The following is a 25,131-nucleotide window of genomic DNA, read 5'->3' as shown; positions in this document are numbered from 1 at the left end:
TGTCGGAATCTGAATCACGACTCTCCTCTTGCAGGGGATTCGTAGGCGAAGGTTGGTTATGGATATCTGAGGGCGTGACAGCACATGCCCTGTTTTCCAGGGTTCCATCTAAGTCTGAGGGAGGCGCTGTGGCCTCTACCATCAAAGGCGACGCGGGTAAGCTGGGTGTCGGGTAGAAGGTGGCCTCGTCAGTTGCACCGGTGTAGAGAGGTTCCGTGAGTGAGCTGCACCGACCGGGCCGGGTCTGCCCAGTTGGTCCTCCAGAGCCGGGTGAATCAGGGCCGTGGTGGTCTGGTGGGCCGGGCTCTTCTGCCAATTGCGGTGTTGTTCCAGGACAAGTAGATTGGTGTTAGGCTGGGCGGAGCTCAAGGCCTCCGGAGAAAGCAGGGCCGGTGCAAATCCGCCCATTCCTACTTGGGTGTTGGACTCATCAGAGGTGGCCGCCGGCTCAGGGGTGATAGCCGGGGACGTGGGAAGATAAGCGTCGTGCGCGGCTGCCGTCGCCGATGTGGCCACCCTCAGACCCCCTGGCAGGGGCCCTCCAGCTCCCGCACAGGATGGGTCACTCGCCGAAGCGGTGAGGGGGCGGCCATCACCGGGAGATGCTGCCGGACCTTGTCGTTGGCCTGGGAGAAGTCTGTGGCTTTTAACTGAGAAGACCTTGTAGTTGAGAGATGCAGGCTGACTCGAGGTAAGTGGGGTCCTTTTCGTGTGGCTCCTTAGTAGACACTGATCCGGATCTTCCTCCATCTCAGGTGGAGGATGGAGAGGGGACGGGGGAGGAAGAGGGAGGAAGGAGGGGAGGGCGAAGGACCGGGAGGGAAGGGTGGGAGCGGGGCGGGGCGGAGCAGGATAGGGAGACAAAGGCAGAGGAACGGAGGGTAAGAAAGGGACAGAGAAGGCAAGAACAGGCGGCGACCGAGGCAGAGTTTCGGAGCGTCGCCGCCAGATAACAGGGATCAGACGGCTTGGGACGACCAAGGAGGGCTCAAAGTTCACTTTTAGTCCCCAATTTGTTTCAGTTCTCAGTTCAGTTCAGAAAGGCAATACAGAGAGGCAGAAAAGCAGAAATGCTGGTCGAAGAGGGGTGCCGCTGGGCAATGAGGGCAATGAGCGCCTACTTCTGTATCCTTGGAATTCCCTTGGTGCGGCGGTCAGCCAGTCAGCCCCCAGCTCCCGGAGCGTACTGGAGCAGACTGGAACTCTGCTCGGAACTCTGCGCGCGCCCCGCGCGGAAGTAGGGTTTTTATGGAAAGTTGGGCTTGTTTTCCCTGAAAGCAGAAGCCGAAGCAGAAGAAACTCCAAACACGTCCTCACGCGATGCGAGCAGGCGCAGACTGGAACTCTGGCCGGAATTCCGGCATTTAAAAGGGGGCGGTGGGCTTTGAGCAGCCAAGAAGGGAGAGAGCATCAGGGCAATGGCCAGGCACAGGGATCATGGCTCTGCTACGGGCACGTAGAGCAACAAAGCTGCCATATACAGCAAAAAGCTATAGGGGTGTCCGGCATTGGGCCCTGCCAGCCGGAGGAGTCGGGATGCAGCAATGAAAGCTATGCCTCTAGAAACACAAGATGGCTGCCCACGCACAGCCTGCCCCTTGGCTCTCTGGAATGGGGCTCGTGGAGTCGCACATGCCACTAGCGAGATGCACACTAAGCTGCAGTTGAGGTCGGGTCTTGTTTTCATTTGTGCATGGCCGCCCCATTATAGCTTCAGTAGCTTGGAAGACATTCTTAGACAAACCTCATTAAATTTTAATTCACTTTCCAAGAAATGCACACTGGGGACGCGTGTGATAGGGCGGAGAGAGCGGGGGCAGGGCAGCCGCCATTCCTCCCGCATCTCGGGCCTAGCCTACGGCTTTCAGCAGAAATGGGCAGGGCTGTGCGTGGGATGTCTGCACTGCCTGGCATACACATGTACCCTGTAGAATCAATCTTGCTTAGTTTGGGGCTTTGTGTTTAAGGGTGGTAGATCTGTGTGCTCCAGTGTCGGCAGCCAGCGCCATGTGTGAGATTTGTCAGTGCCCCCCTACCCGCCCACCCCACCATCCCCAACATTCGGACACCACCCGTCGGGGCCTCACTGAACCCTGGACTCCTCTCTGACTCAAAGATGTCTTTGGTTGGCACCTAAACAAAAGGGTTGGTGATTACTTTTATGAAACCTAACTCTGTCATCGGCAGCAGTCCAGTCCATTGTTATGAATGTATAGGCAATTAGAACTGCGATGCAACGTTCACAAATGAAAGCACCACGCAGCCCCAGTCACCTAGCAAATACGTGTGCCGAACAACAGAACGGAGCCCCCTGCTGTTCTTGTAAAGTGTGCCCCGGCGTGATTCTTTAAGAGGCGCTGGGCCAGACGATACTTAAGTTTACATGGCACTGAGCTGGAGGCAAGGCACCCTTTATTTATTGCGCGGGGGCCCCCTTGTGTGGCCACACCCCCTGAACGCAGCTTGAGCAGGCGCTGGTGTGTTCCTCAAGTAAATCACAGGCAGCAGTAGTGCAAGCTTCCCTCACAAAGAGAACAGAAACGGCATTGACCGAGCCAGGCTTCACTCAGACAAGGAAGTCCCTGCGTGCGAAATGCAGGACAGGCGAGGGTGTCACGCCACAGGCTGGACACTAAGGAGCAGCCCTCTTTATTAGGATACTACGAGTACTCCAAAACAGGTGCATGGTGACATGTAGTGTCACAAAATGCTCTAGATAAACAGAGGCACTACAAAGGCGTCAGCAGTGCAAGCTTCCCTAAAATACAGAACAGGAGCAGAACTGCCAGTGCAAAGTTGTCTCATAAAAAGATAACACAAATGGCATGTGCAGCAGCAACCCAATATTCTCACACACTGGAACGATACAGCACAGAAAGTCGTGATGTCCTCAGGGCCCGCTGAAAATGTGTCAGAGGGCCCCATTTCAAAATGATGTTTGGGGTCCCGCTTGCCTACAGTTGGGGAACCCACCCTGTGATCTATGCACCTAATAGGTGCATCGATTATAAAGAGGAGGTAACATAATGGAGAATGTGGACATTGTTACTGGACAGGTGCACTGGCATCTGCACAGAACAAAGGAAGGCAGCCAGCAGGGAGCGAAACACACACGATCTGTTAAGCTCTCTCTGTCAGCGAGGAGATACGGTGATGGGATCCAGGGTAAAAGGGCAACGAAGTGATAAGGCTGCTGGATATGGCAATGCCCGAGAGAGATGACCACAAGAGGCCACCAGCAAAGGCAGCCTGTAGCGGGCGCCCTGCTGGGTGCACACTGACTGCACTGAATATACTGGAAGTATTTCGCTGTGCGATAAAAGACACGGTGGCAGCAGGTCGCCTTCCCCGCCCAAATAATACCCCAAACCACGAGACAAATAACAACTGAAAAGCTTGAAACCCTCTGGCGCCGTCAATGGGTGCAAGCTCCCCATTCATGCATTCAAACACACGGATAGGTGTGGCCCATGCAGCAGCAGTGAGAGGTTTCCTCGCCAACAGAACATGTACAGTACGGGTAGCACAGGTATAATATACAGTGCAACAGTCCAGGTGACCCTGACACTCGAAACAGGTAGAGCACATGAAGCAGACATGATCTTACACACACAACGAAAATAACACAGAGAGCAGAAGTGAAGGTGGCCCTCACACTCGAAAAACACATAGAGCACACGAAGCAGACATGCTCTTACACACACAACGAAAATAACACAGAGAGCAGAAGTGAAGGTGGCCCTCACACTCGAAAAACACATAGAGCACACGAAGCAGACATGCTCTTACACACACAAAGAACATAACACAGAGAGCAGCAATGCAGGTGGCCCTCACTCGAAAAACACATAGAGCACACGAAGCAGCATGCTCTTACCCACACACAAAATATAACCCAGAGATCAGCAGTGCAGGTGACCCTCACACTCGAAACACGTAGAGCACATGAAGCAGAAACCCCTCAAACTCAGAAAACACATAGAGCACGTGAAGCAGACATGCTCTTACACACACACACACAAAATATAATATAGAGAGAAATGGTAGTTTCCCCTCACACTCACAACACATACATCACCTGAAGTGGCAATCCAAGCTTCCCACACACACAGAGCAGATACACGACAGTCAGAGGTAAGCCAAGCTTCTGCAACAGAACACAGGTGCAACATTGGTGGCTGCAGATCAGGCACCCTCACCCGCCGAACACTGACAGCACAGGACAGAAGCACTGCTGTTTCTCCCCACCCGCACATAGCGTGCATATCACACACAACAGAGCAAGCTTCCTTAACACACCATATAAAGCACTAAAAGCAGCAGAGCAAGCTTCCTTTACACACACAGAACATATAAAGCATAGCTAGCAGCAGAACAAGCTTCCTGTACACACATAGTACATATAAAACTCAGGAATCAGCAGAGCAAGCTTCCTTTACAAACATAGAACATAAAAAACACAGGAAGCAGCAGCTGTAAGCTTCCTTCACACACATACCACATATAAAACACAGGAAGCAGCAGAGCAAGCGTCCTTTACACACCATATAAAGCACAGAAAGCAACAGAGCAATCTTCCTCCACACACAGAGAACATATAAAACACAGGAAGCAGCAGGGCAAGCTTCCTTTACACACCTAGTACATATAAAGCACAGAAAACAGCAGTGCAGGCTTCCTTTACAGACATAGAACATATAAAGTATAGGAAGCAGCAGAGCAAGCGTCCTTTACACACCATATAAAGCACAGAAAGCAGCAGAGCACGCTTCCTTTGCACACTATATAAAGCACAGAAAGCAGCAGAGCAAGCTTCCTTTAAACTCCATATAAAGCACAAAAAGCAGCAGAGCAAGCGTCCTTTAAACACATAGAACATATAAAATACAGGAATAGACAGAGCAAGCTTTCTTTACACCCCATATAAAGCACAGAAAGCAGCAGAGCAAGCTTCCTTTACACACAGAGAACATATAAAGCACAGGAAGCAGCAGAGCAAGCTTCCTTTACACAAACAGAACGTATAAAGCATAGGAAGCAGCAGAGCAAGCATCCTTTCCACACCATATAAAGCACAGAAAGCAGAGCAAGCTTCCTTTACGCACATGGAACATATAAAGAATAGGAAGCAGCAGAGCAAGCTTCCTTTACACACATAGTGCATATAAAACAAAAGAAGCAGCAGAGCAAGCTTCCTTTACACACATAGAACGTATAAAGCATAGGAAGCAGCAGAGCAAGCATCCTTTACACACCATATAAAGCACAGAAAGCAGCAGAGCAAGCTTCCTTTACACACATAGACGTATAAAGTATAGGAAGCAGCAGAGCAAGCTTCCTTTACTCACATAGAGCATATAAAACACAAGAAGCTGCAGATCAAGCTTCATTTACAGCCCATATAAAGCACAGAAAGCAGTAGAGCAATCTTCCTTTACACACACAGAACATATAAAGCAGAGAAAGCAGCAGAGCAAGCTTCCTTTACACACACAGAACAAATAAAGCACAGGAAGCAGCATAGCAAGCGTCCTTTAGACACCATATAAAGCAAAGAAAGCAGCAGAGCAAGCTTGCTTTACACACATAGAACATATACAACACAGGAATGCCGAGGAGCAAGCTTCCTTTGCACACCATATAAAGATCAGAAAGCAACAGAGCAATCTTCCTTCACACACAGAAAACATATAAAACATGGGAAGCAGCAGGCCAAGCTTCCTTTACACACATAGTACATATAAAGCACAGAAAACAGCAGAGCAAGCTTCCTTTACAGACAAAGAACGTATAAAGTATAGGAAGCAGCAGAGCAAGCGTCCTTTACACACCATAAAAAACACAAAAAGCAGCAGAGCAAGCTTCCTTTAAACACATAGAAAATATGCAACACAGGAAGCAGAAGAGCAAGATTCCTTTACACACATAGAACATATAAAACAAAGGAAGCAGCAGAGCACGCTTCCTTTACACACATAGAACGTATAATGTGTAGGAAGCAGCAGAGCAAGCGTCCTTTACACACCATATAAAGCACAGAAAGCAACAGAGAACTCTTCCTTCACACACAGAGAACATATAAAACACGGGAGCAGCAGGGCAAGCATCCTTTACACACATAGTACATAAAAAGCACAGACAACAGCAGAGTAAGCTTCCTTTACAGGCATAGAACGTATAATATATAGGAAGCAGCAGAGCAATCGTCCTTTACACACCATATAAAGCACAGAAAGCAGCAGAGCAAGCTTCCTTTAAACACATAGAACATATAAAACACAGGAAACAGCCGAGCAAGCTTCCTTTACACCCCATATAAAGCACAAAAAGCAGCCGAGCAAGCTTCCTTTACACACACAGAACTTTCACCTTCATACACAGTCTATTCTTGTACTCCACTCTTAGCTCTGGATTGGCACTGGCAGTGACTGAATTAACAAACTGGTGTTTGTCGTATGGGACAACCTAGAGAGATGTCCACGTAAAAAGACCACCTAATTTCCAAGATTGCCCGAGCCCGCTCTCAAGCCCCTCATGCATACAACATTACACTGTGTTAAGTTCCAATTGTACAAAGCTGACTTGAAAACATGATCACAACACTTTGGGACATAGCCAGAGATTTCCTTCTGCAGAACTATGATCACCTAACAGGACTGACCTGCACCCATGCTAGGGTGACCAGATTTTCAAAATAAAAACCCAGGACAGGACAAGCCACCGACATAGAAGTAGGACTACAATTTCGCGGGTCACTGACACAAAAGTAGGACTACATATCGTAGCACTGATAAAGACAAAAAAGGGACTACGAACATAGCGCTTATGACAGTGAAGTTTGGGGGCAGCCACAGCAGATCAAATGCTGGATTAATGTACACATACCTGTGAAGCCACTATGTGGCACGGTTTTCTGTTTTTAGAGTGAATTCTTGGGGATCCACCTGTACAGGTAGAGCACTGCAGTGGACTGGGGTTATTGTCAACCCAACAATATTTCGCTGTGAGATTAAAGCAAGCATTTTCACAATTGTACACACTTTATGAAGACTGCTGGCCCCCTTGCATCATAGAATGGCACAAAAGTAATGCACCCCACATGCGTATGGCAAACTTTATTGTGGAATTATTTCACCCGAAAAGGTTTTTGGTGATGAAAAGAACTATGCCTTTATTGCAAAGAATGAAAACAGTGAAGATTGAAAACAGTGAAGATAAAAAGCAAGAGAATTGCTGTACACGTTTTATTACTATTATGAGTACTTTGCTGATGAATGTATTCTTTGTAGCACCGATTTGTCTTTCTGTAGCCTGCTATGGAACTCAGAGCAGCTCAGGCTGAAATTAACCCTAGTAACCAATATGGATTTCAAAGTCTCAATGTCCATTCGGTTTCGTTCATCGGTCCATGTATTGTTCATAATTGAAAAGATTCTTTCCACTGGCGCATTTGTGCCGGGCAAGCACAAGACAAACTGGACCATCATGCTCATGTTTTTCATTGTTATGTTCTGCTGTGAAAAATAGGTGAAAACCTCCACCCACCGTTCATCTGCAGACTTTTTTTGCTCGTTCCACTGGGCCAGCCTGCAAGCTGTGTAATTACGCACACAGCTCAGCTCATCAAAAAGCTCTGTGTCATCGAGTTTGAGCCTTCCTGATGTAGACTGCACAAATTGTAGGGAGTCCTCTACATCTCCCCAAACAGGGACACTGTTTAGGAGGACCCAGGAAAAAACGTTCAGTTCTGTGAAGTGAGCGCCCCATTCTTCTAGGTACTTTACACAGCAGTCATAAAAAGAGTACACATATTCGTTGAATTGGGTTTCATTTAGTTGCCCTTGTTCACGGAGGTCATTTAGGAGGCCTTTTACTTTGTTACTCAGAAAACATGCATCACGCCGCCCTATCATTTTCTCCTTCAGCCTCATCAACCTTTGGCCAACATCAATAGCATTTGAGTTTTGCTTTTCAAGAACCTTAATCGTATCATTAAACAGGACTAGCTGGTTCTGCAGGAAACAGAGCCACGCCTCACCAATAGGGTTCTGCAAAAACTTGGTAATGGCTGTAGGGGTTTTTTCCTGTAAGAAAAAGTATGACTTCAGGGCTGGGTACAGTTGGAGCACCCTGTCAAAAGCTGGCAATAGGGACAGCCAGCGTGTGTTACTGGTGCCAAGAAGGCTCTGGTAGTCTATCTCCACAAATTCACAAAATTCCTTTAACTGTTCTGTTCTAACAGTATAGATGTGGAAGTATTTATACACTTTCAATATGAAGGATTCTATATCCAAGGGGAGCCCATCAGCAGCAGTTTGCACTGCATTATGCACAATGTGTGCTGCACACCCCACACCAATTAGTTTATTTTCAGGGATTGCCTCCTTCAATTTACAAAAAACATTGTTTTTCCCTGCTCTTGCTTTCCCACCAAAGTTTGTGTTTGTGTTATCCGCACAAAAGGCTATTACCTTTTCCCTTAGATTGTTTTTCTCCAGGGCTTGAAGCAGTTCCCCAAATAATATTAATGAGGTTTCCCCAGGGACCGAGGTGAACTCCAAAATCTTAACTTTCACCCCCTCAAGGTCCTGGAAATATCTGATTACAATTGGGATGAGCTTCACCTCTTTCCTGTTCGAAGCATCAACCGAAACTGATAGACAGGTAACATTACTCAAATCACGCTGGAGATCCTCCATAGCTAAAGGCGCCAGCACTTTGGATACTAATGCTTCTGCTTTTGTACGGGCACAGGTAAATTTCTCATCATACAATTTCCTTATCAATGAGGATGTGCAGTCCATTGATCTAAAGCTGTGGTTGTGCTTTGCAAGGTGATAGGCAAAAGTGCCCTCAGCAGCAGCCCTACTGAGGTCTGTGTCCCCAGGAACAGCCTTCCCAAAAAACTGTGTGATATTGCTGCTGCTGGCTGCAGATAACCAAAATTTGTGCTTTTTGGTTTGCACGTGCTCCTTAATATCTCCTTTTCCACCATGGGCAATAGAAAAAGAGCATCTGCAGTGCTTGCAATACACTTCACTGTCACTCCTTGCAACCTTACTCAGGAAAGGGAATGACGTTTGCATCTCCTCAGTGGCGGTACATCTCCTCTTGGGCATCTTTGGTAGCTACCTAGCTAGTGTTTCTAGATAAAGCTTGAAGAAAAAAGTAATGTCAGTCATCGTGATATGGTGAACTACGTCTCACGCAACAACAACAAAAATATCTTGATGACTGAACTACGGTTGTAGTAGTATACCTGGAAAGTCAATAAATCCTCAAATGTGTTTGTGACTTATACAGGTGCAACAAAGGGCACAGCATTGGCATTTGCCAAAAAACAAAATGAGAGTAGAGTGGTGCCTGAATTGCAGGAGGGAACTGGGCAAGCATTTACAGGCAAGCATAAAGCCTACACAGGCTCTCTTCATAAACAAAAAATGTTGAGGACAGAAGGCAGGGGGTTTGTTCTGTCCCAGAGGCAGGAGCGGCTGAGTTTAGAAATAAAAGCCACGCCACCATTGAAAACATGTCCTTGCTGGCTGCACAATGCCCTCTGCCCCCCATATAAGAACACTCAGGTTGTAGTTGCCTCCTAACACCAGTAAAATGTTACATGTCAAGGAAAGCTTGCCTTGTGGGTTGCACAAATGCAACGCATGTAAGAACATTAATCATGTTGCCTTTGACACCTGTAAACAAATGTCATATGCCCCCCTCTGAGAACACACATGTTGGCTTTACTCTTAATGCGAGCACAACATTCCATGCCATAGTACAACCCAGCCAGCCCCATTGTAGTGCCCTCCATGTAATAACACTCAGCACATTGACAATTGCATAACAATTACATCACAGGTGTGCAAGTAACAGCTCTGCAATGGCCAAGGCCTGTCTGCGCGCTGTACAAATGTAAAAATAAATCATACAAATAAATAAGTAGGGTTGGCAAGTATTCTTAAAGAACATGTACAGAGGAACTGCTCCGCTACCAGATGGATGCAAAATGAGTAACCTGCAAGTCACATTTCATTTCCTTACCTGTTGGATATTGCAGGACGATGTGGGTGTGCTGCAGCAGGGATGAGGGTCACAAACGAGCTGGATGCAAGAGGATCGACTGATGTCAAGCTGGTGGCGTGAAGGTATGCGCTGCAGGCTGGAGCAGGAAGCAGGTCCACGAGAATAATGCTCTTCGAACGCTCAGGCGATGGAATCCAGACAGCAGCAGTCACGAAGGAAAAGAAAACGAATGCTGCTAGAAACTCCAAGCCCCACTCACGGAAGAAGATGGAAGAATGATGCTGCGACAGCCACGGAAGAAAAAGAATGAACCGTTCGTGCCCGTGGTCGAGGCTTTTATGTGTTGCCAGCCAGGGGTCCCATAACTTCCCCAAACACGTCGCAAGTCGCGCTTCCTGCAACGTCACAAGCTGACGTTGCAGGAAGTCTCCAGGTCCTGGAGGGCGTCTATAGGCTGTGTGGCTGTGTTTCCGGCTTGGGCGGGGGCTTGGGCGCAGAGAAAGTGAAAGTATGAGCCTGCGCACTGCAGCGCAGGCTCATACTGCAGCGTCGGAGCGGTGTCGTCCGAAAATCGGGACACCAGACACCCACACAGCAAAACCCCGGATGGGGTTTGGAAAAAAAAAAAACCCGGGACCCCGGGACAGGGAGTGATTTCCCCGGACCTGTCCCGGGAAAACCGGGACGTCTGGTCACCCTAACCCATGCTGCCACATACATTCGCCCCCACCGCATCCCTCGCTCCCTGTGTCTGTGCCATCCTGGTCCTGCATCTTTCAGTGCGTGTCCAAACTCTTTTGAGTGGGGTGGCCGAAGTGGGGCACTGATTAATGCAGGGGTGGCATGACGGACGCCCCCCCCCCCTCCACACACACACACTTCAAATGAAAGTCCCGCCAGCACCTGAGGTGGCCAATCTGATTGCAGGGGTAGCACGTGCCACCCCAGGCCACTCCCTGGACACGCCTACGCTGGCTTTCTCTCACTCACGTTCTTTCCTCCAGCAGAGTAGGCGTGGCAGCCCTGACGGGGGCACACTACTCCACTCCCCAGAGAAGCCTGGACCCTCTGAAACTAGGATGCTGCAGCACAAAAGCATGGGAATGCCTGGGAAGCACACTGTATTCTTCCACTATACAGCATTGCCGCCACATAACATAGCACTGGGGTGTGTTATGCCATCCTAACAGTCCTAGAAGAAAGAAAACGCACACACGCCTTTTCAGATATGCTTAGGCAAGACACCACTCTTCACAGATGTTTTGAATTGATGCATATTTATATAATTACATCTCATTTGCTGAATTTAATTTCTACTGTAACCCCATGCGCATTTCGTAACCGACTGGAGCCCAAAGTCGGCGGCTGTTTAATTGCATGAACGATTTTTTCATCTGACTTTTAATATATCTTTATATTTAGTAAATGATTCTCTTTTATAATTTCCGCATTCTTGGTCCCTCTGAGAGCATGCTAACCTAGGCTGCGTGCAATGGGCACCCTCTAGTGGCAATACTGTAGAACTGCAGATAAATGATGAAGCATCATTCTGACTACCACACTCCGAACAACCAGACCTGCATTTTTATTTATTTGGTGAAACAAAGCAGTGTTGGCCCCACACCTGCCAGCGCCCTCTGCGAGATGTGTGCGCCCTTCACCACCCGCCCCTCCCACCACAAATACAGAACTGCAGAGGTCTCAGTTCTGTTTGTACGGGGATAGTAGCCACCTGCTGTTCTTGTAAAGTGTGTTTAATGGTGCCTTGCCTCCAGCTCAGTGTCATGTAAACAGCGCCTATTAGACGCTGTTTACATGACACCGAGCTGGAGGCAAGGCGCCCTTTACGGTGGTCGATGTGTATGAAAAGAAGTAGTGGAACTATGTTCCCTGCTGGACCTCCCCACTCCCCACACACCCCATTGCTGTTCCCCCTCCCACACACAATCCAAACCCCCAAACAAATACTCCTGCTATTTATGGGAAAGTGCAGTGCACTGAAGTGCAAGCTTCAACTTCTTCCTACACGTTTATTTTAAAACTAGACCATTCCAGAAAGGTTTCTTTTTAAAATAAAAGTATAGGAACAGTGAAACTTAAAAATAAAAAGTATAGGAGCACCGCTCTCGATCGTTCCCGCCCACTTTGACCTCTGGCCCATTGCTGTGCCATGGGGGCGACCTTGTGCGGCCGCACCCTCTGAGCGCACCTTGAGCTGATATAGCATTGCAGATGCGGGGGAAAGGGAGGAGGCGATATCAGATCTAGACCTTTGCTTCACTGTGCCCCAATAAATGCAGTCATTCAGATGAGGCCACAATTGAGGAGTACATACCTTTTAATTACTAAGAGTGGGTTTTGAGGATGCCTATGGGGTGGGCGTAAGGACAGCTGCAGGACTGCTACTTGCCTATTGCTGTTCCTTCTATTACCAAGGAAGAGCCTGGGGGTATGTATACCGTAGGGAATGGTTTGATTGGCTCTTAGGGATGGTGTCAGGGTCTTTCAACTTTTTCAAATGAAATGGGCCCGAGGCTCGGGGGGCAGGGGGCATCCAGAAGCTGCCCCATGTTAGCAGTCTCATGATTCTGAAATATAATTTAATTCCAGACAGGTTACCGTGCAGGGCAAGCACATTACAGGCTACCTGTGCTGGCGTTCTCAGGCAGTCACCTACCTCTCAGAGATAAGTGATTGCTCATTACAGACTGCCTATGCTGGCGTTCTCAGGCAGTCACCTACCTCTCAGAGATAGGTGATTGCCTGAGGACATAGCATAAGATATGGCATTTTATAGATGAAGTAGCACGAACAATTTGCTGGGCAAACAGCATACCACTTCAATGGTAAAGTTCTACAGGAGGATTCTTTTCACGGCCCTCGTTGCTGCTAGATTATCACTAAACAGTATTGATTTCGTGGCCTTGCCTCTGCTGGGCCCAGTACATCATATTAAAAGCGGCTGTTGCTTTGGGCAGTTGGCTTGTAGCTCTGCTATTTTTTAAAATGGTCTGTTGCTCACAAAGTTCAAAAACCTTTTTGTCAGCTCGTTTTTTTTCCAGGGACTCGCCATTATTAGCACCATGCTGTCAAACGGAGATTAGTAGCTTTTCAGCAGACATTTGGTGATTCAGCTCCTTGCTGGCAGCCGGTCCCGCGATAATCTGCCGTGACTATCCCCCTCGCTGCTTTCTACTGATTGGCTGGTTTATGCACCTTTAAGGAAAAGGGGGAGGGCAAACATCTTGTTGAAATACGACGTCCCCAACCAGCAGCAGATCTTAAGCCCGCCCTGCGTCCTGTGCATCACGCGGGCATGGTAAATCTCGCGTCTTGGCAAGTAGACCTTTGAAACAGGCCCCCGTTCACCTTCAGCCGGCCCTGTTGAATCTAGAATGTAGACGTGTAGTGATGTTGTTTTCTAATACTAGGTAGGCTGTATTATCTGGATGAGAACTGTCTCAATATTGATTCACATTTGTAGAACGCTCTAGACCCATGGCCATCAAGGTGTTAGTTGCAGGGTTAATATCAGAGGTTAGGTCTTTAGAGTCAGGTGGCACAGGTCAGCCCACAGAAGGGCACTGGTTAAAGAGCAGTGTCTTGAGGTGTTTGCGAAAGGTCCAGTATGACTCTTCTGACCTCAATGCTCAAGGTCAAGAGTTCCATTTCTTTGTGGTGATGGCCGGGAAGCTCGACCCAACAGCTCTTGTTAGTCTGAATCTTGGAGTGATAAGGCGATGAACGTAAGAGGAATGAGTCAGGCTCGAGTTTTTGGGAGAGGTACATGGGGGCAGAGTTAAAAAGGCGCCCGATTACCACCGTCCCCATGCGTTATTTCCTTTACTTGCAAACACAAAATGCAAAATTCATTAAACATCTGATGTTTGGAAAAAAGCATCAGAGGTCTAGAAAATAGTTTAGCGCACCTTTCTGAAAGGGTGGGGTGGAGAGAGGAAAAGGAAGGAGGTAGAAGCGAGCCTGACATAAGGTGACAATGACTGGAGTAGAAGAGTTGAAAAACATTAAAAGCCCTGAAGGGAGCCGGGTACTCTGAAATACAATATTACAATGAAGCAGGAAATGGGCTATACCAGAAGGTATAGCCCATAGTGATAGGGGTAAACCTGAGCAACGGTCAAGGCCATGCAGGGGTCCGAGTGCAGGAGGATAAGTACAGGCAATACATAGGGGGCTATTGGTCGGGTCCAGGTGAGGGCTAATCCAGGGGAGGCGCTGCTTGGATCTGCAGGGTTTCCCAGGATTTCCTAAGATTTAGGTGGTCACGTTCTAGTCTAAGCACCAATGAGCGAGGGTTCCAGTGTCCAGGTCACGTGATCGCCTTCTCCTCCAGGGTCTCAGTCTTGAGGGCGGAATGGCCAGTTTCAAGGATGGGGTTGAAGAAAGGCTTCTTGAGGGGCTGTGCTTGTGAAACAGGTTCTGAATGTAGTGGGGACTCGAGTCTGAGAACACTGTCCTCGTGGTGCACGAGGCCTTGAGCGTGATGCAAGCTGGAAAAGGGAGCCAGTCAAGGCCTTGTAGTGTTTTTGAAATATGGTCATATTTATTCAAACTGAAGATCAAGCAGGTGGCTAGATTTTGGTTGCTTTGAATTTGGTATTTCCAAGCAAGCACTGCTACAGTCATCTAGACTGGCAATTAAGGAAGCTTGGTTATTTGGACATTGAGGTCCATCTAGAGTGCCGAGAAAAACTATCACTGAATATGGAGGCGGTAGTGGCATCTTCGGAACATCGCTGATATTTGCTGGGCAAAGGAGAGATGTTAGATGCATCGAAGGAGGAAAGGAGAGATGTTAGTTGAATAAAAGGAGGAAAGGAGAGATGTTAGTTGAATAAAAGGAGGAAAGGAGAGATGTTAGTTGAATAAAAGGAGCAAAGAGAGCTGCTAGATGAATAAAAGGTGCAAAGGAGAGATGTTAGTTGAAAAAAGGAGCAAAGGAGAGATAGTTGAATAAAAGGAGCAAAGGAGAGATGTTAGTTGAATAAAAGGAGCAAGGGAGAGCTGCAGTTGAATAAAAGGAGCAATGGAGAGATGTTAGTTGAATAAAAAAAGAGCAAGGGAGAGATGTTAGTTGAATAAAAAGAGCAAAGGAGAGATGTTAGTTGAATAAAAGGAGCAGAGGAGAGCTGCTAGTTGATTGAAAGGACCAATGGAGAGATGTTAGTTGAATAAAAAGAGCAAGGGAGAGATGTTAGTTTAATAAAAGGACCAAAGGAGAGATGTTAGTTGAATAAAAAGAGCAAGGGAGAGATGGTAGTTGAATACAATGCCTAGATTCCATTGGTTGTCAATGGCTGAGGAGGAGGGCCCGCATCCTGGGAATCCCAGAGGATTGGATAGGACCGGAGAGGGTGATTTACCCTTTTGAAGTGCGTTGGCAGCGTCTGCTTTTGGCCAACCAGTGTTGTGTGGCTAACAGACATGAATATATATTTGTAAATGAGTTTGCGTTGCCCTTGTTGTGATGCCCACTTTGGTGTCATTAGTGTAGATATGGAAAGGGATGTTGAAGTGGTCAATCACCGAGGTAAGTCGTTGGATGTATACATTAAAGAGCCAGGGTGAAGAGAGGTGCCTTGGGGGACTCCACAGTTAAGAGAGTGTTTATTGGATAGGAAAGCGCCCAGTTTCACCTTCACTTTATAGTTCCTATGGAGATAAGAAATCCACAACACAACGGTGCCTTCGATAGAAAGGAAGGATTTAAAAGGGTCAACGGGTTCATGCTGTAGGACACTAAGAGTACAAGGAACTGCTCTCAGGCGTTTGGTCTCAATATTCGGAAGTATACCTCTCCTGTGCTACGAGGTTGGATTTGCTGCTTCTACTGGGGCGGAAAGGAGGTTCCTCGCACTGGAGGTCGAAAACTGTATTGTGGGAAGGCGCTCAATGAGTTTACCTCGAGAAACGAGATTGTCAATTGGTCGATACTTGGCCAGGCTAGGAGGATCCAGGCTGGTTCTTTTGAGAAAAGAGGTGATCAGTGCTGCTGTGAAGCCCTTCCTGATCACACCTACTGATCAAGCAAGCTGACTAATGACCTTTTTCTTACATTTAGCAGCACACTTATAGGGCCCCACTAGTAACATAGCACACCGATTGCCCCTGTTAACCTATAGAAAGAACCTAGGGAGGGTTTAAACCATTGCATTTTTTGGCACATGTGTATGACAATTGACATCTTCGGTAGATCATGGCCAAACCATGTCTGGCTTTGCTTGTGTGCCAGTACAGGGGGATTTGGGGTAGAATTTCAGGCCGGACTGCTCCTATGGTGGATTGACATGGGGATGTAGCCATTCTGCAAATGTGCAGACAAGCAAAAAGCACAATGGCATGGAAGATTACCCAGAGCAATACCAGTGGCTATGATTATTTCAAAACCATACATCCTTTTCTTTTTGGTGGGAGTACCAGAGGGTTTGCCACGAATGCACTGGCTGCTTGAAAAGTGCCACTCGAGATCTAAAGAAGTGTTTTTTTTGTCCATGGTCAGGGCAATAATAAGCTAAAGCAGATGTCAGTGTAGGTGTGTAGTGGTGCCACTATAGTAATCTAAAATATTTTAGATACAGTTTAGATACAGTTCACCTTGGTCTGTAGTTGTTGCTGAGTCTGCGGGTGAAGGATTTGTGAGTTGTGCTGATTGCTTGTTTGATAGGGCAGTGGCCACCCCTCTATAAATGACTGGTTTGCCAAGCGTGTCGTAGTTTAGGATGACTGTTGACGGATCTATGTGATTATTGCAACACCCATTATTACTTTTTTTGTAACCCCCTTTACACCACATACATATGCATGGGGGAGACCCGCCCATATTACCATTATATCACATACCCCCCCCACATATATATGGTGCAAGGGGGGGGTCTAAAAAATAAAAAGTCAGCATTTTCGGCCGTCGTAATTGTAAGGGCGACATTTTGGGCCATTACACTCCCGAGTATTTTGGAAATGTGGCAGGGATGATCTTTCTGGATGTAGCACCATCATGACTTTTCTCTTGGGCCGCGTGTGAATAGTGGTCATGGTGGCAGGGAAACATTATTGTGGGAAACTGAGCACTAGGTGGTCTCTGCTTTTAGGTCCTGCTCAATGCGGTGACAAATATTGGTGGTTTTATGGTTGATGCAACAGATGGTTCATCCTTTAAATGCCAGCGACGAGCCGGCTCGTCGGTAAAAACCGCTTCAGGCTGCCACCGACGAGCCGGCTCGTCGGTGGCACTTAAGGGGTTAATGAGGGGGGAAATGTTGGCGGGTTTGGGCGGTGAATACCGCGATTTAAAAAAAAAGCTATTGGCACTGGGGGGGAACCTCAATGGCACTTATGAGGTTAAACATCTATGGGATTTGTAAATTAGAGGGTTTAGCTGGAATACTCTTTGATTGATCAGAAAATTCCTTTGCAGTATATGGTGTGTTTGAGCGCCCAGGGCAGGACTATCAGGCTTTGCATGTTGATCTGTATGTTGTGTTTCGATACAAAGCAAAGGGTGTGACTGGGTCTTTGACCAGTTGGCCTAGACCTAGCGATTATTCTTCACTGGTTGGGTGTGGGACTAAGGGGTCTTGAAGTCTCAGAGTGGGTGGATTCTATTAGTTTGTAGGGTGTCTGCAGATAGGGAAGTCTAGGAACTGTGATCGAAATGTGTTCTCTATGTACAAGGCAGATGGCTGGCATAATGCGCTGGTGACATCATCGGGGTGATTTGAATTGTAGCAGGAGGTAGGTCAATGATAGCAAGGGCAGCATGTACAGGTAGGTTGACACGGTTCATGAAGAACTTTTAGATCACTGGCAATCCTTCTCTGTATTGATTGATATTGTATATTGATTGATATTGTACACTGATCTGCAATGGCTTAGCAAAGGGTGCAATTCCAGCTGGCAGCATCATTTCAACCTGCACTACAAAAGAAAATACCCACCAGCCCACCAGTGCTTTTTAATAAAAAACAAAGGTCTTGCGGAAGGCCATACCACAGGAAACCCATTAAACCACCAGGGAGTTATACAATCAAAATAGGCCTGCAAACTGGCTTTAACAATCAGGAACAAAAGTTCCCTGAGAACAATTGTGTGGCTCATAACAGAAACGCAGTAGAACCACATGAGGGGGCGGGGTTTCAAGCCCCTAAGAAGCCTCCAATAGCCCTCCCCGGTCACACCACTGAAGCCAGGTAAGTTATTGGTCATGGGTAGTTAGTCAATCCTGAGAGGGGGCTAGCTATTTAAAGGGAAGCTCGGAGTGGTTTGTGTGGGTTATTTCGGTGGAGACAGGAGGTGGAAGCAGGATGTTTGAGAGACGAGAGGAGGAGAGTATGGAAGGAATGTGGATGCTATTGGAGAGGGAGGTCTGTAGAGTGGTGGCTGAGTGTGAGGAGTGGGTATAGTAGTAGCAGAGCAGGAATAGAGAAGAGGTAGTAGTAGTGGTAATAGATAGAGGTAGTGAAAGTGGTAGTGGTGGAGTAGTCCTGAGAGTAAGAAGCAGTAGTAGTGAGCGCTAGTAGTAGCAGCAGAGAAGTAGTCATAGTGGTAGTCGAAGCAGAAGAGAGGAGAGCTAGTTGTAGTGGCGACAGGTGATAGTAGAATTGGTACGAGAGAAGGTGTAGAGGTAGGTGCAGAGAGGTAGTGATAGTAGTGGAGAGGTAGTGGTGGCATGGAGGTAAAGTAGCAGAGAGGAGAGAAGGGCAGTAATAACTTAGAGAAAGGTAGAGGTTGTAGGACTTGCTGGTAGTAGTGAGTAGAGGAATACAGAAAGGAGGAGGTGCGAAGAGATAACGATAGTAAAATAAAAGGGTGGAGATAGGAAGGCAGAGTCTAACATCGGTGGGACAGTAGCATGGTGGGTGTTTATCAGACCCTAAAAGCAAGCGATTGACGTCCATCATTGGAGGGTAACAGTTGAGGGAGGAAATGAAACAAAATAAGATTCTTAGGCTGTCAATGATAAAACAGCAGGACAGCGAGAATTGATAGAACTATAATAAAGAAGCAAAGATAATATTATTGTGTAGGCTTGAAAATTGTTGAACAAATTGTTTTTGGGAAATAGGCAGCCCAAAATTGATTGTTGTGCTATAATTAAAGTAATAGCAGAATAAAAGCAGTATAAAAGGTCCTGTAAAAATGACTTGTCTATATGGAGGACACGCCTCTTCTACACTTGTGCAAAACATTACCGAGGTACACACCTAATATTAGGAAATATCATGCTGAATGGGTAAGAGGCACGGCTGACAAAATGTTCATGCCTTGGCCTCAAGAGAGTCCCCTATCAAGAACAGAATTGCAACACATGACAACATACCTGCATGCTGTGTTCATGGGGAAGAAGATACAAAAAGGTTATCTATTTTAGAGCTATGGAAAATGTATCAGAGCAAGAGAGATGACCCACCAGAAAGGGAGTGGATGCTTAATCAGCATAAGGGAGAGGGCAAAGTGCCTTTGGCACCTCTTTCTCCTTCTGAAGACAAAAGTACAGACTTTGAGAAACAGGGATTCTATCCTTTAACAGAGTTAAAAGCAGCAGCGGGCTATATTAATCCGATATATGCTCCCCCTGATTATAGTAGTGAGTGAAGACAGTACGGAAGAAACTAAATTACACGAATATACGTCCAGCCATAGTGAAACTGAGGAATGCAATGAGAGAAGGGATAGATTGATAGAGATAGAAGAGACCAAGAGACAAACAGCTGAGAAAGATAAAGCGAGTGAAGTGATAATTGTACAGAATGAGTGGATGGGAGCACAGATACTAGTCAAGTTAGACGGAAAGGGTATTGACAATGTTGAAGAAATAAAGATAGAGAATAAAGAGAAATGGGAAAGAAAGGAAAAGAAACAAAAAAGGGCATACAAAGATGAGAAGGAAAAAGAGAAGAAGAGAAAGAAAGAACAAAGAAGGTATGAAGAGCAGATAAAAGAGAAAGAGAAAAGATAGGGAGAAAAAGAAATGTGAGGAAATAGAAACACAGAGATTGAAAGAAAGAAGATTGCAAAGAAGACAAGAGGAAGAAGAGAAGAGGGAGATGAGAAGACAGGAAGATGAAGAACAAAAGGAAATGTGAAGAAATAGAGGACAAAGGGAGTATGAAATAGATCCCATCGTTAATAGATGTGTAATACTAGTTGAAGAACGAGAATGATGGGAGGAAGGGGGAAAGTCGCTAGAGCCCCGCAGGGAGCAGTACGACATACCTAGAGCACTGACATGGGCTGATGAACATGAGGCAAAAGGCATAGGGAAAAGGATCAGGGAATTATATAGACAGATGAGGAAAAATGACGGCTATTAGACTAGAGTGAGTATCAAAGGATCTCCACTGAGAGAAACAAGAGATAGTTCGGATGACGGAATGATGGACAAGCATAGAACGCTGTCCCTAAGCAGACTAGATCGAGAAAATGAGAGAGTGTGAGAAGAGGGAGCGTATGGCTCTTCGATAGATCCAGACATAGGAAAAGGGGTAAAGTGGTCTGAATTAAAAGAACCAGAAATAAAACACCAGAGCCTATATCATATAACAATCACAAGGACGCTCACAGGGTATAGGGGAAATGTACCTCCCGTATATAAGTAGATTGAGGTCATTGCCAGGATGAAGACAAACAGGCAAAACTAGTCCTACCTGGAAGACAATAAGTGTAGGTGGGTATGATTGTAGAACAGGGATTACACAAATTCTGTTGTTAGAGAAAAAGGGGAGAAGACCACAATATATACTGTGGTGCAGATGGATAAGAATAATTCAAAATGCAAACTACCTTGTTTGATTGCAGGAGCGGGTAAATGGATTCATGAGTTAGAAGGAATGAAGGAATGTCAGCGGGAAGGACATTAGCAGTGGGTGACATAAAAGGCCTACTACCAGCTATCCTAGGGGAGAGAGCAGACAACATTTGGAGACCAGCGGGATATGCAAGTGTGACAGCGCGAAACACAACACACAATGAAGTGCCATTTAATAATTGCAGACAACCTGCTGTGAACATGCGCACCACTCTGGCAGTAACGCTCTGACCGCCCTGAAGAAACAGAGCCGAAATAAGGGTTATTGCGGAAATATCTGCTGCTAATAGTGCTTGGAAGCAAGACGACACAGAGCAACACAGGTTCGATCCCTGGGTCCTCGCTTAGAAACCTCTGGGTATTAAGTGCATCATAAGTAACCTAACATATCATATCATATCAATTACCTCAGGGTCAGGGTCTCAATACGGCCAGAAGTCCCTGTGGACTGGTGGTGGCACTGTAGAACCACTGGTCCTCACTGCCTGGGAGGAGAAGTGCAGCTCTGTCCTGGACATCGAGAGCATTGAGGGAGTAGGAGATGAAGATGTAGGTTCCAGCAGCCAGGATGCACCAGGTGAGTCAACCCCCCACCCCCAGCACAGGTTCATGCACAAATGTCAGCCTAGCACAAGATACCCCAGTGGACTTTGATACCACAGAGAATGGTCTTATTGAAAAAAGCACCACTGCCATTTCTCGAAGAAGGCCTATCGCAAGTACTGAGTGTCTTATGGACCAACAGCCCATATGGCGTTGGGCTGCTAAAGGGAGTAGGAGCTATAAAATCAAGCTCAAGCAAGTGGCTATTTTACCAAGGGCAAAAATTATAATTTATCCAAGTGGCAGACAAAGGCATTTTTCAGACAATTTCCACGTTAGTGCTGCAAGGAATTCTGGTTCCTTCAGAATCACAGTGTAACATGGCTGTGTACCTGGTTAAGAAGGTGATAGGGCGATTGTGGCATTTGATTCATGACTTGAGCCCTTTGAACCATATTGTTGCAGCAGAGGGCCGTTAGTTCCCAATCCAAAGACAATACTATGTATCATTCCACTGGAAGCTACCCATTTTACAGTGATAGATTTGAAGAACGCTTTCTTCTCAATACCACTTCATGAGGAGTCACAAGATCTGACATAGTTCTATATAGAAATAAAAAATGGAACCACACGAGGCAAGCTCAGGGGTACTGCAAATCACCCCCTATATTCGATAGGGTCCTCCAAATGAACCTAGGGAACATACATCTGGACAGCACAGTCATTCAGTACGTAGAGGATATCTTGGGTTACAGCAGATCAGAAGAACAGTGTTGAAAAGAATCATTACAGTAGCTGACAATGTTAGCAGAAAAGGGTTTCAAGGTGGACAAGGCGAAGTTGCAATATTGCCAATGCGAGGGGTGTACATTATTTATTTATTTATTTAGCATTTTTAAAGCGCTCACACAGCCCGCGGGCATCGAGGCGCTGTTACGGGAAGTTTTTTATTTTTGTAGACGCGTAATTGTGTTTATTTTTTTGTGTGTGTCTTAGTTGCGTATTTATAACGCACTTAAATACCCAGAGGTTTCTAAGCGCGGACACGGGGATCGAACCTGTGTTGCTTCGTGTCGTCTTGCTTCCAAGGCGAACACGTTGCCGCTGAGCTATCCTCCCGCGGCATTGGACAGTTAATATCACATCAAGGGAGGAAGGTAACCCCAGAAAGAGCAGAGGCTATCTTTAGAATGCCACCACCTCAGACGGTAAGGGAGATGCAGCAATTTTTATTCTGTCATTATTGCAGGGCCTGGCATTTCGATTATAGCACATACACAAGACCCCTTTTAAGTGTGCTCTGGGAGGGCCAGAGGGGGGACAGTAACCTGTCATGGACACAGGAGATGACTGAAGCATTTGAGGGATTAAAATGGGCAATATGCATGGCCCTAGTGTTAGGGATCCCTGACTAAAGTGAGGAATTCTGTTTGTTCTCACACTTCAACAGAGCAGTGATGATGGCGGTGCTCACACAGAAAATTACCTTAGGGCACAAACCAATGACTTTCTATAGTGGGCATTTAGAGCCAGTAAGGAACAGACACTACCATTGCGAGCAAGCATTGGCTGCTGCTACATTTGCAGTGGAGAAATCTGTGAATATCATAATGGGCTGTAGTACCACACTTTACGTGGAGCAAGCACTTTTTGCTATACTTGAACCATGCAGAGAGCATCCAGATTTAAGGTGATAATCTTGAATCCGGTGATAAAAATAGTGAGGTGGAATTGTAAACCCAGGAACCTTTATAGCTGAAGCAGTAGAGGAGGGAGACTATGTACACAACTGTACCACATACACAGAACACCATGATGACATCTCCAGAGCAGGAGAGAACGCCCTCCAAGTAGGGGAAGTACTCTTTATTGATGGGTCTTCAACTATAGGCCAGGTGACGGGAGACAGACATACTGGGACAGCAGCGATAAAAATAAAACCGAGCGGGACAGTTGAAGTAGTAGCAAGTGTGAGATTGCCTTCACATTTTTCTGCGCAAATGGCAGAACTAGTAGCTCTTATGATGACATTAGAAGCACATGAGAATGGGGAGATCGCTGTGTACTCCGACTCCACCTATTTGATGTCCACAGTACATGCCAGACTGTTGCAGTGGAAGAGAAGGGGCTATCGACGTGCTGATGGCACACCAGTGCAACACGTGCCCCATTTGGCCAGACTCATAGACGCACTACAACTCCCAACAGCCATAGTGATCGTGAAGTGCAAGGCGCATAAAAGGGGGGGACATGATCTATCGATGCAACGAAGCCGCAGACACAGAAGCAAAGCGAGCAGCATACGTTACAGAAATAAATGAGTTTGACATCCCATCTGACACATGCATAACATGATATTGAAAGAAGGGTATAGTTCATTGGCCATTACCCAAATAGTAGAATTTCAGGGATGAGCACCCAGAGAAGAAAAGGAGTTGTGGGTGAAGAGAGGATGTTCAATATCCCCTACAGATGCATTATGGCAACAGGAGAGCACAGGAAAGCTGGTATTCCTGCAGCATTGCTTCAAATTACTCTCAAGCAGCTGCACTACCCCACTCATCTTAGTAAGGGTGTTATTGCTGCACATATTGGGGAAGTCCCAATCTTGCACAATATATCACCACCTTTATGGATAATTGCATAGTATGTAAAAAGTTAAATGTGGGGCACACATTGCGTGTAGTCTGAGGAACAATACTGCACCCTAATGGCCCTTTCCAACATTTCCACGTAGATTATGTATTATGTGGACATGATGCAAGTGTGTCAAGGGTATAAATATATGATCGTAGTAGTATGCCATTTTTCTCGCTGGATCGAAACTGGTCCATGCTCAGACCCTGATGCCCTGAGTGCGGCGAAATTCCTCATCAGAGAGGTTTTCCCACTATGGCGGGTGTGCAAGGTCCTGCGTTCAGACAATGGGCCTCACTTTCTAAATGAGACATTTGAGCACATCAAAGGCCCGGTGGGGATTAAGCATACATTTTCCTGCACTTATCACCCACAAGCAAATGAACTTTGTGAATGGCTCAATGGCTTGCTGAAAGAAAAAATAGCAAAAATAAAAACAACATTAAAAAATGGATGTCTAATTGCCTGCTCTTAACTTTGTTTGCATTGCTCAATCAACCTGGATCTGACCACTATTTAACCCCTCAAGAGGTGGTGACAGGACGACGCATGCAACTCCCGCTTGCTCCTAACACTAGAGCATTGAAAGATGCCCAAAGTACAGCCACTGTCCTAGGGGGTGAAATGCATGAATATCTCACTTCAATGATGGCTAGTGCTTCTTTTATCTCTCAACAGCTTCAATCCCGACAGGGGAGGTCAAAGAAGGATGATGAAGATAATGCACCAGTGACAGACTCTGAACTGCTTAAGCAGCCACCTCTTTATCCAGGAGACCAAGTGTATCTGCGTGATTTTTCTTTTTTTGTCCCTGGTACAAGCCCAGGTTACAGGGACCCTTTTCTGACAAAGCAGTTAAGCTCGTGGGAAAAAAGGCATGGGACTACCTTGGAGATGTCAGTCCCTCCAGAAGTGAGACTTCCTCTGCCCAACACGTAGACGATTTGACGAAAGAAGAAGAACAAAAAGAAGAAGAAACACTTCAGCGAATGTAGACACGGTCGACAACTAGAGCAAGACAATGGGCCTCATTCCGAGTATGGCGGTAAGGGATAGCGGCCACCGGTAACGAGACCGGTGGCGGTGATCCCTTACCGCCATAC

General features: G+C 46.6%; 2 protein-coding genes across 6 annotated transcripts in view; one reads left to right on the top strand and one right to left on the bottom strand.

Annotated features, from left to right (window-relative positions):
• SHC2 (SHC adaptor protein 2) overlaps positions 1-25,131 on the bottom strand; it is a 708,489-nt gene that overhangs the window by 615,339 nt on the left and 68,019 nt on the right. The window lies entirely within an intron of this gene.
• Positions 1-25,131, top strand: part of LOC138569766 (uncharacterized) — a 79,712-nt gene that overhangs the window by 18,114 nt on the left and 36,467 nt on the right. Inside the window, exon 2 of one of the 4 annotated variants that reach the window (XM_069648072.1) lies at positions 24,707-25,049. The exons of the other annotated variants lie outside the window; for them this stretch is intronic. Coding sequence (XP_069504173.1) covers positions 24,707-24,741 — 35 coding nt within the window. The 3' untranslated portion in view covers positions 24,742-25,049. Of the gene's footprint in view, positions 1-24,706; positions 25,050-25,131 lie in introns of those variants that run through there. 4 annotated transcript variants of the gene reach the window in all.

This window comes from Ambystoma mexicanum, chromosome 1p, assembly GCF_040938575.1.
Source record: "Ambystoma mexicanum isolate Mex_15411 chromosome 1p, UKY_AmexF1_1, whole genome shotgun sequence".
NCBI classification, from domain to species: domain Eukaryota; kingdom Metazoa; phylum Chordata; class Amphibia; order Caudata; family Ambystomatidae; genus Ambystoma; species Ambystoma mexicanum.
The sequence above is the reverse complement of the archived record's forward strand: the minus strand, read 5'-3'. Positions and strand labels throughout refer to the sequence as shown.